Below are 14098 nucleotides of genomic sequence, written 5' to 3'. Positions count from 1 at the left end.
AGGGTGCTGAATGAAGGGTTCTGTTTCTGTTATTAAACCACAGCGGATGAAAAAGAGGAAGCATCCTAGCAATTGAAACTAAAATATGAAGTACACTGATTTTCCATAAAGTTCAACTTGTTTGAATTGCAATTCTTAGAATTAGCCAAGAAGGCGAAGTTGACAGTAACCAGATCCTAACTTAATTCAATCTTAAGTCTCATTTCTAGCACAATATCTGTCAAATCATTTGGCCAGCTTCAAACAGCTGTTACCTCTGTAAATTCCACAAAGGGGGAGATAGTACAAAACGTTCTACCCTCAGCACCACGCTCTCAGCTGTACTTGCCCATACGCCGCAGCGTGAAGCATCACAAAGCTGATGATGTGCCTCCTCGCGTGGCTCAGGAAGCAGGCCTTGCACTAAAAATGCTATTCCCAGCATTGCGCCGGTATTGTGGTGATGATCTGATGCACCTAACATGGGGGTACATTTCAGTACAACATATGTTTGAAATTGCTAAACTCAGCCTTGCCAATTTCAGCTTCACAGATGACATACAAGAGAAAACGTGAAATGAATTAGTTCTTGCTGCTAGATGGGTATGGGAGAGAGGAACGCCCCCTCCCCCAGCCCCATCACACATACCCAAATTCTACCCTTCCTACATCTCTCCTCCTTTTAAAATATTATTTTTTTAAAATTAAATGTAAAGAGTAAAATTTTAAAAACTGTCCCAAACATTAACTGAACATGCAGGCTAGAGTTCTGGCCCCTCTAACGCAATCTAGTAATCAGCACCATAGCTAAAGCTCCAAATAATTTTAGACAGAGGATAATGACAGGTAGCTCTGATCTCATGGAGATCTTCACTAAAACCCTCCTGGTATAGCGTCCAATTCTACAAGGCGCTGAGCAACCGCTGCTGCTGATGTGAAGGATCCGGCCACTCTATGTAATAATATTTGTAGACCTAAGGTGTATCAAATAGAAAAACTATTTTCAAGAAAAACAAATGAACTTTAAGAAATATATGTGGTTATTGATTACACGATCTTTCTTCGAATTTCCAGCAAACTGAAGCTAGTTATTGGAAAACAATGGACTTAACTCTAGCCTGAGCGGCATCATCTGTGCAACTGTAATGATTTATCATGGAAGTTAGAGATAGAAGACAGACCTAGTAGGTCATACAATCCATCTCCCTGCCCGGCCGGGCAGGACTGTTCACTACAGTATTATTTAATGTTTTTAGTGCTAAATCCAGACCAGCTTTAAATACATGATGTGAAGTCATTTCCAGAGCTTTCCTTGAGGGACCATCTTTAGCTTTCTTCTCTATAATATCCTAAGTAACTCCTCTCCCTCCTTGGGGTTTACAACCTTCAACTACTTGTACACTGTTAAAATGTCTCCTCCTTAAATGTTGCATGGCCATGCTATAAATACAGGTATTTTAGGGTCTGATTCTTCAGTCTTTATTCACACAAGTAGTTTCATTTGTTTCCACCTATGTTTTTAAATGTTACCTTAGTGGAACTGGAATATAAAGGCCAAGTTCTGTCTTCATTTGTACTGGTGAAACCCAGTTTGGCACAATGGACTTTGAAAAATAAACTGCAATCTTAAAGGGTTCTCACCTACGCAACTAAGTGTAAAATGCTGTCTTATATTTGCTTGCTGTATGCTCTCACAGCAGCAACAGTATTTTTGCATTCCATTAAAATAAGTGAATTATCTAGTCTAGAGGGAGATTATTCTTTTCCCTAGTAGTCTAGCCATCATAGAAAGCCAAATACTTATTTGCTGAATGATTTATAAAACAAACCAGACACAAATACACTTGTGTGTTATAAACAATGGAGGGTCTCATCCTGAAGGAGGAATCTGGATGAAATTATCAAGTCTTTAGCTGTTAGAGACATCTTAGTCACATTCAAAATAGAAGAACAAATGCTGAAGTCTTCCCTCTGTCCTAAAATAAACTCCTATTAAAGGTCTGGCTCATACCTATTATATCCACACAAGGAGGGATCAGGGTTGTGAAAAATCTACCTGGTTTTCAACAGACAAAGATAATCTAGTGGATTTTATGTGGGGTTTCCATTTCTTTGCATAATATTTTTTAACTTCTATATCCAACTGAAGTGCTTACATCAGGGGTCCCCAACGCAGTGCCCGCGAGCATCTGCTGAAATGCTGCCCAAATTTGGTGGCATTTTGGCGGCGACGCCTCTCAATGACGCCGCTTGCCGCCAACAAGCGAAGTCATCGAGAGGCGTCGCCGCTGAAATGCCTCCGAAGGATGCTCGACCGTCACCACAGTCCTTCATCTGGCGCCCGCCAGACGAAAAGGTTGGGGATCACTGGCTTACATCATCATAACGTGTATTTGGACACTGGAGGCTCTAATTTCAGTCTGCAAGTAAAAACTTTAAGCATCCTAACAAGTGAACAGAGAAGTGATGAGAATTTTAAGGCTCTTGTTAGAAGCACTATGAGAAAGTAGTAAGAAACCTATGGAACTATCTGGAAGCCTGAAAGGGAAGGTGAATAAGTGGGGTCCTTGGCGATTGGGTAGTAGGTTGTGGCCAGCAGATCAAACGAATGGTCAAGATGGAAAGTCTATTGATATCAAAGGGCACATATAAGAACAGTATTGTCAGTCCTAAGTATGTAGTCAACATCACAAGTCGATATCCCCAAAAAAGAATCATAAGACAATAATGTAGGTTCTTTTTTACTTGCCTCCTGGTTTCTGAACTCTTAGAAAACATTTAAATCATAGTGTCAAGCTTCCTCTGTAATCAGGAATGTTAGAAACTCGTTTGTTTTAAATGAAGTTTAGGTTCTTGCCTAATCACATCTCTATGAGCCGGGGTTTTAAAAAACACACCAAATGTCATGGGACTTGCAATGAAATTGTGAGAGTTGGCAACACGGGGTGACAAAACTCAGTTGGCCCAACTAGTTAGCAGACCGCGCGCGCGCACACACAGAGAGAGAGAGAGATGGGGCAATGTGGGAGGAACACTAGGAGAGGATTCTTGTGGAGCTTTTCTTTCCTACAGTCCCCTCCTGTGCATTTTGCCACGGAGGATTTTCTGACCCAAAGTCAGTAAGAGTTCACTGCATAAGGGCACCCAAGATTTGGCCCCATATTTACAAACAAATTGCTCTGTGTTACAGATAACACCTTCGATTACTGAAAATAAAAGTATTTTTGAAATCTGATTTGTTTTCACTACTTATGCTGTTTTTTTAGTATTTGCACCAACAAGGGGACAAGGAAAATAATAATTTTTCTTCACAGTCAATTCATATTTAATTTCCTATTATCTTGCCTTAGCAGAATGTTACAATATCTGAGTTGGGGAAAAGAAATCACAACTTCTCACTTAAATAAATATTAACAACAACAAAACATTTCACTGGCCCGTGCTTTTATAAAAGCTTATTTTCAGTAATCCTTAAAAGTGGGACTTAATTTGACCTGACAATGTCCTTTTAATCTATGTAAAACAACCGTCTAAGAATAATAACAGCTGTATTACCAGAGGAGTGCAGCAATTCACACTTAGCATCTGCATCACAGTGCAATCTGCTACAAAGCTTAGCCTTTCGTCCAACCCCCAAAATAAAACACTGATGTTTTTACCAAGTGTCTGAGCGTCTTTCCTGATTTTTATCATTTTCAGATATTAGTCCCAAAGCCAATAATGCTTCTTTCAGTGCTAACATTTTAGTGCCCAATCTTGCAAGGTCCTGAGCACCCTAGACTCACATTAGCGTTGAGGGTGCACTGCTCATCACCTTGCAAGCTTGAGTACTTAGGGACTGAGGTCAATGGAAGTTTTGCCATTGATTTCAATCAGAGCAAGATCAAGCCCTTGAAGTCTGACTGGTTTTTAAAAGAACCACACATACAGTGTAATGAATAACATAACATGAAATACTATACAATTGCTAATCACATATGTTACACCTCTTAGGACTAAAGTAAAATATTGCCATTCACTGAAATAAAAAGTTATATTTCTAGCTCCTAAATTTGCTGAATCAGATCAGGATTTTGGCAAGCTACTTGTCTGCTGCAAAGCCAGGCTCTATGGTTTTTCTAATATAATGGTAAAACAAAATATCTCCATCAAAGTAACAATAAAACATGCTTTGACTTACACTAGTTATTTTATCTTCACAAGAGAAATATTTTATGATCTCTAAGAGACAGGTAGGTATTTAATTGTGATAAATTTCATAAAAATAGGGGAGAAAGTTAGCAGACTTCCTAAAATTAATGAAACACGTGTTGATGCCTGCAGGCCAATTACTTCCCCTCTGGGCACATCTAGCATATGTTTGTTTAACAGACATATTTTGCTCAAATACTGTTTTTGCTATTCACCATGCTACATTTTCCTTCATTTTTTAAAAAAAAATGAATAAATAAAACCAAAAGATCCTAGTAACGTGTGATAAGAAACACCCCCAAATGAAAGCAAACATGCAAAGCTTTGCAGTGTGTGTAACTTCAAGATTACAAACTGAGTAGTTTAAAAAACATGGCTTGTTTCTATAATCACATATAGCTTTCCCTAAACCCTATTTACTCTCTTCCATTTTGTGCAGTGACTCCTACTGGCAAGTACAGATTTGGTGAACAATTTCTGTATGTGGGGGGAAGCAATCCAACAGCTGTTTCTCCTTGCAATGCCTATCAATATTCTGTAGAGCATTTATTCACTCATTCCAACAGTAAAATGACCACATGACTGATATCCTGAAACTTACTATTCAAATCCAACACAAAAACTATGTGCTCAATCCTGTGGGGGTGCTGAATGCTTCCTCAGCGATTCTCATCTGCCATTGATTTCAGTTTGGGTAGCTGAGAGCACTCTGCACTTTTCAGGGTACAGCCCTGAACAGGATACTCAGATGCTTCAGCAAAGCACCACACTTGTTAATCCATGCCATCATACATCACTTACCTGCACACATTCCTATTAAGGATTTTAAAAAATGTGCACAAGTTGTTTCAAGCCAGCAGCAGTATTTAAACAAAGAAACTTCCAAAACATACCCCTATGGTATCGTACATAAGTACTTGATACCGCAATAGTTACTATGCAACACAGGAATGGGTGTTGGACCCAGTCCTGCAGTCTTTACTTAAGTACAGGTCCCATTCACTTCAGTCAGACCTACCTAAACAAAAACTGCAGGGTTGGACCTATCCCCTTGACTAATCTCTCTACTGCACAGGACAGGAAGTTTCTTTACATATAAAAACTGGACAGAGTTAACTGGAAAAATACATGTTATTTACTGAAAAGAACTGAAGAGATGTTAATTACCATCAAGTGATACTTTTAATGCATTTGACATAAATATGACAACTTTGGAAAACAAGGTTTTAGCCTTTAAGATATTAGAAAAGAATACGCAGTGAACAGAGTTATTCTTTGACTTATACCCAGGCTGCATTTTAATACTTTAAGAATTCATCTTAAGCATTCATTTAAAAGATGCCATAGAAGACTCAAATATGTTTATTTCCATGAGTCTATTCTCCTCCAACTGCACCTTGATATTTCCAGTGGCAGTTACAATATTTTATATTTTTACATGAAAGATGCAATACATAGTGTCTTTTTGACCAATATACTAAAATAACTGAATGACTCTGTCTATAGGAAAATGGAGAATAGAATAAATTAGATAGTTAAAATCCAGCTGCACCAATTCAAGGAGGACAGATTTATGCAATACTAAGTACAGAGGGGAAAAATAAGTTTACAGGGCTACTGTGAAAAGAGCAACAAACTTTAAATTGCTTATGCTGCAAAAATATACTCTATCATATTTATTAAAATTATACTACATAAATGCTCATCCCAAATGAATTTAACCCAAAAGGGTTATTAAAGAAAATTAAACACTACTTTTTGATAACTAGCAACTAACTGGCATGGTAAATTACTGTGAGTCAAGTTAGTCATTATTATATTTGCAATCCTGTAAGACATAAAATGCCAAGTTCTGTCCTGACCTATGCTCCTGAAATTCCACTTGAATAAATGGGATTTTAGAAGTGAAACTGAAGGCCAAATTTGGCCCAACATAATAGTTTACCCAGCCAACCTGTCACATGTCACTTTCTTTGTGCTTCCAGGTGAACAAGGAATGCCATTGCAATTGTTCTCTTATCGCATGAAAATACTGCACTGTTTTACTTTCTCAGCACGTGAACAAAGAATAAATAATTTAGGAGGTGGCTCTCTCATTACTTTTTAAGAGGCTTTGATCTAAGCTTTAAACCATTGTATGACCACAGTAGGGTGACCAGATGTCTGGATTTTATAGGGACAGTCCCGATATTTGGGGGGGAGGGTTAATATGGGCTCCTATTACCCCCATTCCCATCCCGATTATTCACACTTGCTATCTGGTCACCCTAGACCACAGCCACATTATGCAGAGAAGATCCTAGTGACTGACACTGTACTTGGTTGCCTTTCACAAAAATCTCATTGTAAAACAAAACAAAGGCATATCAGGAATACAAGAAAACATGTATGTTTGCACCATGAAAAGTAAGCGTTTATCAACTACGTTCAAAACCAACTTCTCTCCCCTGACTCTTCTTTCCTATATGGGCGCTCCAAACCATGAGGCTGGGGTATGCAACTTTTCAGGCTGTTAACTCAATTTTAATTGAGGCCCAACTGCATCGCACGGATTTTTGCCAAACCCCGCTGCAGACAAAGCCTCCAGAAAGTTTCCAAACTGGTGTAATTTCATCTACTTCGGTGGAGTTACACCAGGGATGAGTTTGACCCAGCTCCTTTTTTTTTTTCCTGAACAATCCTCAGCGCTCAAAGGTCTGGCTACCAATGCAAAACAAACCCCCTAACACCAATGAATGAACCCGCCAGTCGGTGGGACCTGCGGCGCATCCAGCCCACTCCCCACAGCCTCCCTCCACCTGCTTGTGCAGCAGCCACCGTGCCCGCGAGCCCCGCGCCCGTCGGCCCCCTCCGGACCCAGCACGTGCAGGGAGAGGGTGCGTGCCCGGGGCGGTGCAGCGGGGACCCGGCACTGCAGCCCCGTCTCTGCCACCCCAGTCCCCCCGCGAGCTGCAACCCCGCGCTTCCCGGCTGAGCTCCGCTGCCCAATTCCCAGCGTGCGGAGCTGCGGCTCCCCATCAGCCTCCCCCAAAACCACCCCAACAGCTCGGCGGGGGGCAGCTGTGCAAACGAGCCGCAGCTGCCCGCGGACTGGAGAGCTGCTCCCCCGCGGCCAGCGCCGAGCCCGGGCAGCTGAGCGCCCCGCTTCGCTGCGGCGGGGGGCGCCGGGGCTTACCCTGGAGATGGTCAGCGGGGTGCTGAAGTCCTTGCCCCCCACCAGCCGGAAGCCCCAGGGCGAGGGGCCGGTCAGAGCCACTGTCTGGGACATGCTGGGGCGCGCTGCGACCGGGAGCGCACGCGGCGGGAACGCTCTGCCCCTTCGCCTCAGCCCCGGCGCCGGCCAAGCCCCGGCCCGCCTGACGTCTCCGCTCCCGCTCCCCCTCCCGCCCGGGGGCGGGTCCCTGCCCGGGGCCTGGGTGACAGAGCCGCCGGCCGGGCACGGGGCCGCCTGGTTCCCGAGAGCCAGACCCCGCCTCTGCCGGGAGCGGGCCGGGGAGCAGCGGCCAGAGGCCGGGAGAGTGGGAGAGAGCGCGCCTCCCCGGCTGCATTCCTAGGAGCTCGCCCAGCTAACCCCTAAGGGTGCCCCCTCTCCCCGGCTGCACTCCTAGGGAGCTCGCCCAGCTAACCCCTAAGGGTGCCCCCTCTCCCCGGCTGCACTCCTAGGGGAGCTCGCCCAGCTAACCCCCTAAGGGTGCCCCCCTCTCCCCCGGCTGCACTCCTAGGGGAGCTCGCCCTGCTAACCCCCTAAGGGTCCCCGCCTCCCCCGGCTGCACTGCTAGGGGAGCTCGCCCTGCTAACCCCCTAAGGGTGCCCCCCTCCCCCGGCTGCACTGCTTGGGGAGCTCACCCTGCTAACCCCCTAAGGGTGCCCCTCTCCCCGGCTGCACTCCTAGGGAGCTCGCCCTGCTAACCCCTAAGGGTGCCCCCTCCCCGGCTGCACTCCTAGGGAGCTCGCCCTGCTAACCCCCTAAGGGTGCCCCCTCCCCTGGCTGCACTGCTAGGGAGCTCGCCCTGCTAACCCCTAAGGGTGCCCCCTCCCCTGGCTGCACTGCTAGGGGAGCTCGCCCTGCTAACCCCCTAAGGGTGCCCCCCTCCCCCGGCTGCACTGCTAGGGAAGCTCGCCTAGCTAATCCCCTAAGGGTGCCCCCCTCCCCCCCGGCTGCACTGCTAGGGGAGCTCGCCCAGCTAACCCCCTAAGGGTGCCCCCCTCTCCCCCGGCTGCACTCCTAGGGGAGCTCGCCCAGCTAACCCCCTAAGGGTCCCCTCCTCTCCCGGCTGCACTGCCAGGGGAGCTCGCCCTGCTAACCCCCTAAGGGTGCCCCCCTCCCCCCCGGCTGCACTGCTAGGGGAGCTCGTCCTCCTAACCACCTAAGGGTACCCCCCTCGCCCCCGGCTGCACTGCTAGGGGAGCTCGCCCTGCTAACCCCCTAAGGTGCCCCCCTCCCCCCCGGCTGCACTGCTAGGAGCTCGCCTGCTAACCCCTAAGGGTGCCCCCTCCCCCCGGCTGCACTCCTAGGGGAGCTCGCCCTGCTACCCCCCTAAGGGTGCCCCCCTCTCCTCCGGCTGCACTGCTAGGGGAGCTCGTCCTGCTAACCCCCTAAGGGTCCCCGCCTCCCCCCGGCTGCACTCCTAGGGGAGCTCGTCCTGCTAACCCCCTAAGGGTGCCCCCCTCCCCCGGCTGCACTGCTAGGGGAGCTCGCCCTGCTAACCCCCTAAGGGTGCCCCCCTCTCCCCCGGCTGCACTGCTAGGGGAGCTCGCCCTGCTAACCCCCTAAGGGTGCCCCCTCTCCCGGCTGCACTCCTAGGGGAGCTCGCCCAGCTAACCCCTAAGGGTGCCCTCGCCCCCCGCTGCACTCCTAGGGGAGCTCGCCCTGCTAACCCCCTAAGGGTGCCCCCCTCTCCCCCGGCTGCACTCCTAGGGGAGCTCACCCTGCTAACCCCCTAAGGGTGCCCCCTCTCTTCCCCCTCTGCTAACTCCCTAAGGGTGCCCCCCCTTTCTCTGCTAACCCCCTAAGGGTGCCCCCTCCTCTTCCCCGGCTACACTCCTAGGGGAGCTCACCCAGCTAACCCCCTAAGGGTCCCCTCCTCTCCCCCTGCTAACCTCCAAGGGTGCCCGCTCTCCCCTTTCTCTGCTAAACCCCTAAGGGTGCTCATTCCCAGCTTCTGGCAAAGTGAATTCAAATATGAATTCAGGAGCCTAACTTTAGGCACCCACACTTGAAAATTTTGGCCTATGTTCCCACAACACAGTAGCTTTTCCTCATTTAGACAGGAACTTAAATTTCTGGGCTTCATGTTAGCAAGTAAATGGCCCCCAGCTGGGCTTTGATGTTCAACCTTCAGTGAGGTGGGGGAATAGTTTAATTCAGACCTTCCCTGCTCTAGCTGTTTGTGTGGCTAGAAACAGTTTTCGGGAAGGGCAGAGTGTAGCCCTGGGTCCTCCCCCCCTCAATGGCAAAGAGATAAACATGTTTTGTAAAAGGAACTTTAGATTTGGTGGGAAATAGCTAAACAAAGTGTAGACTTGGCAGTTTTCTTATGCTAGGGATTTTCCACTGGCATTCATCATGGCTTCGTTGCTGTGGTGGCCTCTAAACCACAAAGCACTCTCAGAGGGGAGGGCACTGCAGTGTAACATACTGTCAGAAATTTCAGAATAATTCAGTGAGGTAGGAAATAGATGGTTATACAAAAATGCCCACGATTAGAGTACAAATGATGGAAGTTTGATTAGAAAGCTGCTCACTGGGAGACACTTCTCTTCAAGGTCTTTTAAATACTTGGCCAAATTCACCCTGGTGTAACTATATTGACTTAAAAGGACTGACTTGGGATGAATGTGGCCTATTTCCTGACATTGATAGGTATCTTTTTCAGCATTTCAGGAAGGAAGGTGTTGGCTGAAGGTCCCAAAGCTCACTGGCACTCTCGCTGTCTCAAACACATATGCACCTTTTCACAGATATGCTTTATCTGAACATAGAGCAGTGGTTTTCAACCTGGGTGTCCACAGACCATGTCTAAGATTTCCAAAGGGGTCTGCTCCTCCATTTGAAATTTTTTAGGGGTCCGCAAATGAAAAAAAGATTGAAAACAACTGGCATATAGGCTAAGGACTCATCTACACTTAAAATACTACAACAGCATAGCTGCACCACTCAGCTGCACTGTTGGAATGCTTCAGTGGAGACACTAACTAAGTTAATGGGAAGGGTGGTCCCATCAGCATAGCTAATCTACCTCTCTAAGAGGTGGTAGCTAGGTCAACGGAAGAATTCTTCCATCAACCTAGCACTGTACAGACCAGGGTTTGGTCCGTATAGCTACATCTCTCAAATATGTGGATTTTTCACACCCTGAAAGATGTAGCTATATCAATGTAAAATCCTAGAGTAGACCAGCCCTAAGATTTTGTAGCTAGAAGAGGGCCTGATCTTGCTCCTGTTGAAGTTAATAGGAATGGACTCATTGGCTTCAATGGGGGCAAGCATCAAGTCGCTGGTCTTCCTCCTCCCACCCCCACCCTCCCCAAAAAAGTATACCTTGAGAAAGATGTGAAAATAGATTATTATTAGTAGTAGTAATTTGTGTTACCATAGTGGTCATTGACTAGGACCCCATTGTGCTAGGTGCTGTACAAACCCAGAACAAAAAGAGTGTCTTCCCCAGGGAGTGTATAAGACAAAAGACAACAGATAACATACAGAAAAACTGATGGGGGAATACAAGAAAACAATATTGGTCAGCACGATAGCTAGTGATCTTAGGCTCACCAGTAGCCTAAGCAAAAGCTGTTAAGAAATAAAAACCTAGAGATCAAAATGTAGGCGTGAGAAGTCAAAATCTAGATACCAGAGTGCTTTAAACGAGATCAGAAAGCTCCAGAAGCTTGGTGACATGAAAACTGGATAAGCTGAAATGCTCTTTTAGCAGTGGATTTTGCAACTACAAGGGTGGATGGCTACTGTTTTTGATTTGTCTACAGTGTGACTTGGCATGTCCTATTCCTAGAAAGGATAATCAGACAACACCCAGAACAGCACTTGCAGAATGTGCAACTCTTGGCGTAAATAAAGTAACTGAGAATGGAAACCCGAATTTATGTGCAAGTCTACTTGTCTGGATGGAGAAGTATTCTATCTTCAGTACTGCCAAAGTGTCAGCATGAGGCTCAAGGAAAATTTTGGTACAGAGATTAAATCCCTCTTAAATTCAGGTTATCAGTGTGGGTAGAAAGATGTTAAAAATAAATTTGTATTATTACTGTAGCGGCCATTCATGGACCAGGACAGCAATGTACAACACACAATGAAATGACAGTTTCTGCCCCTAAAAGTTTAGAATCTAATCTAATGAAGAATTAAATCCTTTTAAAAAGATGACTGGGTCTCTTTCCACTTCTTGAGTAGCAATCAACAGAAGATTAAATATACGTCTGCTGCAGACCTTAATGAACTCCCTCAGATGTAGGAGCAAACTGTTTAAGTGTGCATTAATGTTAAGTTAGTATTCCTGAACATTTTTTTATCCTCCTGTTGTGTAATGTGTGTGATAGACTGCACAGCAAGCTCTATCAATGCTCATGCTCATGATTTTCTATAGAAAGCAATGCCAGAATATATCCTAGCAATTCTAACTAATATTTCCTCACTCTGTCTATTTTACTTTTCTTTTTCTAATATTTTGTTCAGTTTTTCTTTCTCATCCTCCTCCCCCCATCGCCAAAATATTATCACCTATATAATGCTTTATTTGAATATTCTATTTTGCCTTTCATTATTCACCGGCGATGCTCGCTTTTTCATAACTGTTTTCCATTTGCCACTCACATGCTGAGGTAAATGTTTTCTTGTTTGCAGATGTGAAGCTCAAGAATGGTTCTTCACCAGCATTTTCAACCATTTGTTTTGTTGAGAATGTTTTAGGAAAGCAGCCAGAGTTGACAGCCGTTATCAAAATAGGGGGAATTCACTGCTCAACAAATGACCTTCCTGTGGACTGACATTGTTTCTTCATCAGGGTTATCTCAACAGGTTTGGAAGTCAGCCATGAAGCTTGTAACAACAGAGTGGGCTCAGAGGAAGATAAAGTAAGACTTCCTGATTTTTGTAACATTTGAGGGTGGCTGTATTGGTGTCACTTGATACATCATGTGGTAGCTGTTCTAGACTTTTTAAACTTCAGGGAGTTTCTTCCTAATATTATAGTAGAAATTTTGATTGTTGACTATAATTTTTTTCCCTTCTATATTCCTGATTTTATTACTGGAGTAATGAAAAAATAGCCAAAAAGCCCTAACTGTAACAAATCATTTTTATTACAGCAGAGAAATCTCCAAAGGTTTACTTAGTTAAAGTTTGTTTGTGTTTCAGGGGCTAAGATAGAATTAGGCCACTCAGTAGGTTGATATTTGCTCTGTGGGCCTCAGACATTTGCTAAACATGAGGAGTAATTTGGCATCTATACAGTGCATGCAAAAAGTTTGGATTCTTCACTGCCTGCTTATCCTTAGTCAGGCTAGTGTTTGCTTCACAGCACAACTAATTACCCAACAGGAGCATGTCACCCTTAACTGGGAACATACTAAGGCTGCTTTAGAATCCTCTCTCATCTGACAACCACGCTTCATTTGCCTTCTGGAGACAGCATGTCTCAAAATACCTATGCAGTGCACTGATGGAGCAGCATCTAAAGAAGCTGAAGCTACCTATCAGACCTTTCTGGTTAATTAAAGAGTGAGCTTAACTTTAAAAAGCAGGGCAGTTGAAACACGGGAAGCTATTTTTGGTACTACCAGATTTTCTGGTAACCATGTTGATAAGCTGCAAGGAGTTTTGGGAAAGTATTCATCGAATGGCTTGCTGTCTGTGCAGAGGGGCTATATGTCCAGTGAGGAAAAGCGTACCTGAATGATATGCTTTGTATAAATTACTCTATGCATTGCTCCACTAAAACCATGCACCTTTTGAAAGAAGTGAGGATTGTGATTTCTATTTACTGCAAACATTCCTGTAATAGTATTTATACAGCAGGTAGAGATGACGTGTTTGAAAACACAGCTTTGCAAGATAGGGAATATAAGCAAACCTAGTGCCATTTTTTATTCTTTCTTCCAATATGTGCACCTTTGATGACGTGGGTGAGCCAAATTGTGCTCCCTAGGTTTGCACAAGGGCTCTATGCATGGACCTCTCCAAGTTACTCATAGAACAGGAGTTTGGCCATCTTTGTGGTATCATTTCTCCCTCCCTCTCTACACTGTGGTGGGGAGTCTTTGTGCTGTCTGGAGTGGGAATAGGATGAGGAATGGATGGGATGGAGGGGGAGGGCGATGCACATCATCTGGCCTTGTGAAAATTACAACCCTCCAATGGGATGATGTGGTGGGATCTCAGTAAGGCAGTCCTTGTCATGATTTCCTCCCTTTCAGCCCCCACCCAAGGATTTTTGCATGGGCAGGTATTTTTATGTCAGAGGTGTATATAACTGAGGACATGTAGTAACGTAGGTGAATTTCAAGGGTATCTGTGCTCTTAAGCCACTTAGGTGATTTTGAAAGTCCCACTTGGCAGGTAGTTAGTTGAAATGTAAAACAGCAAGCTAGACCTTAACACCACTTTATGGAAAGTGACAGAACAGTTACCTAAATAATGAATCTGGTTTTACTTTGTGCATTATATAGGGTCATATACCCTTGATCTGTGGCAGAACTCCTCAATGTTTTCAATGGGAGCTCTGTATGACATGAGTGTAGCATATGGCTTGTTTATATCTGTAATGTAAAGAGGCATTTCTTTTATCTGGATAAATGATCATCATCTCTTTAAGAGAATATTCCTGGAACAGATAATGTTTATGATAAAGTACACTACACTTTCAGTATACTAAGTTGTCTCAAAGGTAACATCTTATAAAGACTGAAGTTTGGG

General features: G+C 44.9%; 1 protein-coding gene across 2 annotated transcripts in view; it reads right to left on the bottom strand.

The window, feature by feature from the left end:
- The window catches only part of PDLIM4 (PDZ and LIM domain 4), an 89945-nt gene extending 82446 nt beyond the window's left edge, over positions 1–7499 (bottom strand). For both annotated transcript variants that reach the window (XM_039485266.1, XM_039485267.1), the window contains exon 1: positions 7346–7499. In XM_039485266.1, the coding sequence (XP_039341200.1) occupies positions 7346–7438 (93 nt within the window). In that variant the 5' untranslated portion in view covers positions 7439–7499. The remainder of the gene's footprint in view (positions 1–7345) is intronic.
- Positions 7500–14098: the final 6599 nt, after the last annotated feature.

This window comes from Mauremys reevesii, linkage group 8 (assembly GCF_016161935.1).
Source record: "Mauremys reevesii isolate NIE-2019 linkage group 8, ASM1616193v1, whole genome shotgun sequence".
NCBI classification, from domain to species: domain Eukaryota; kingdom Metazoa; phylum Chordata; order Testudines; family Geoemydidae; genus Mauremys; species Mauremys reevesii.
This window is presented reverse-complemented; position numbering and strand designations above follow the sequence as displayed.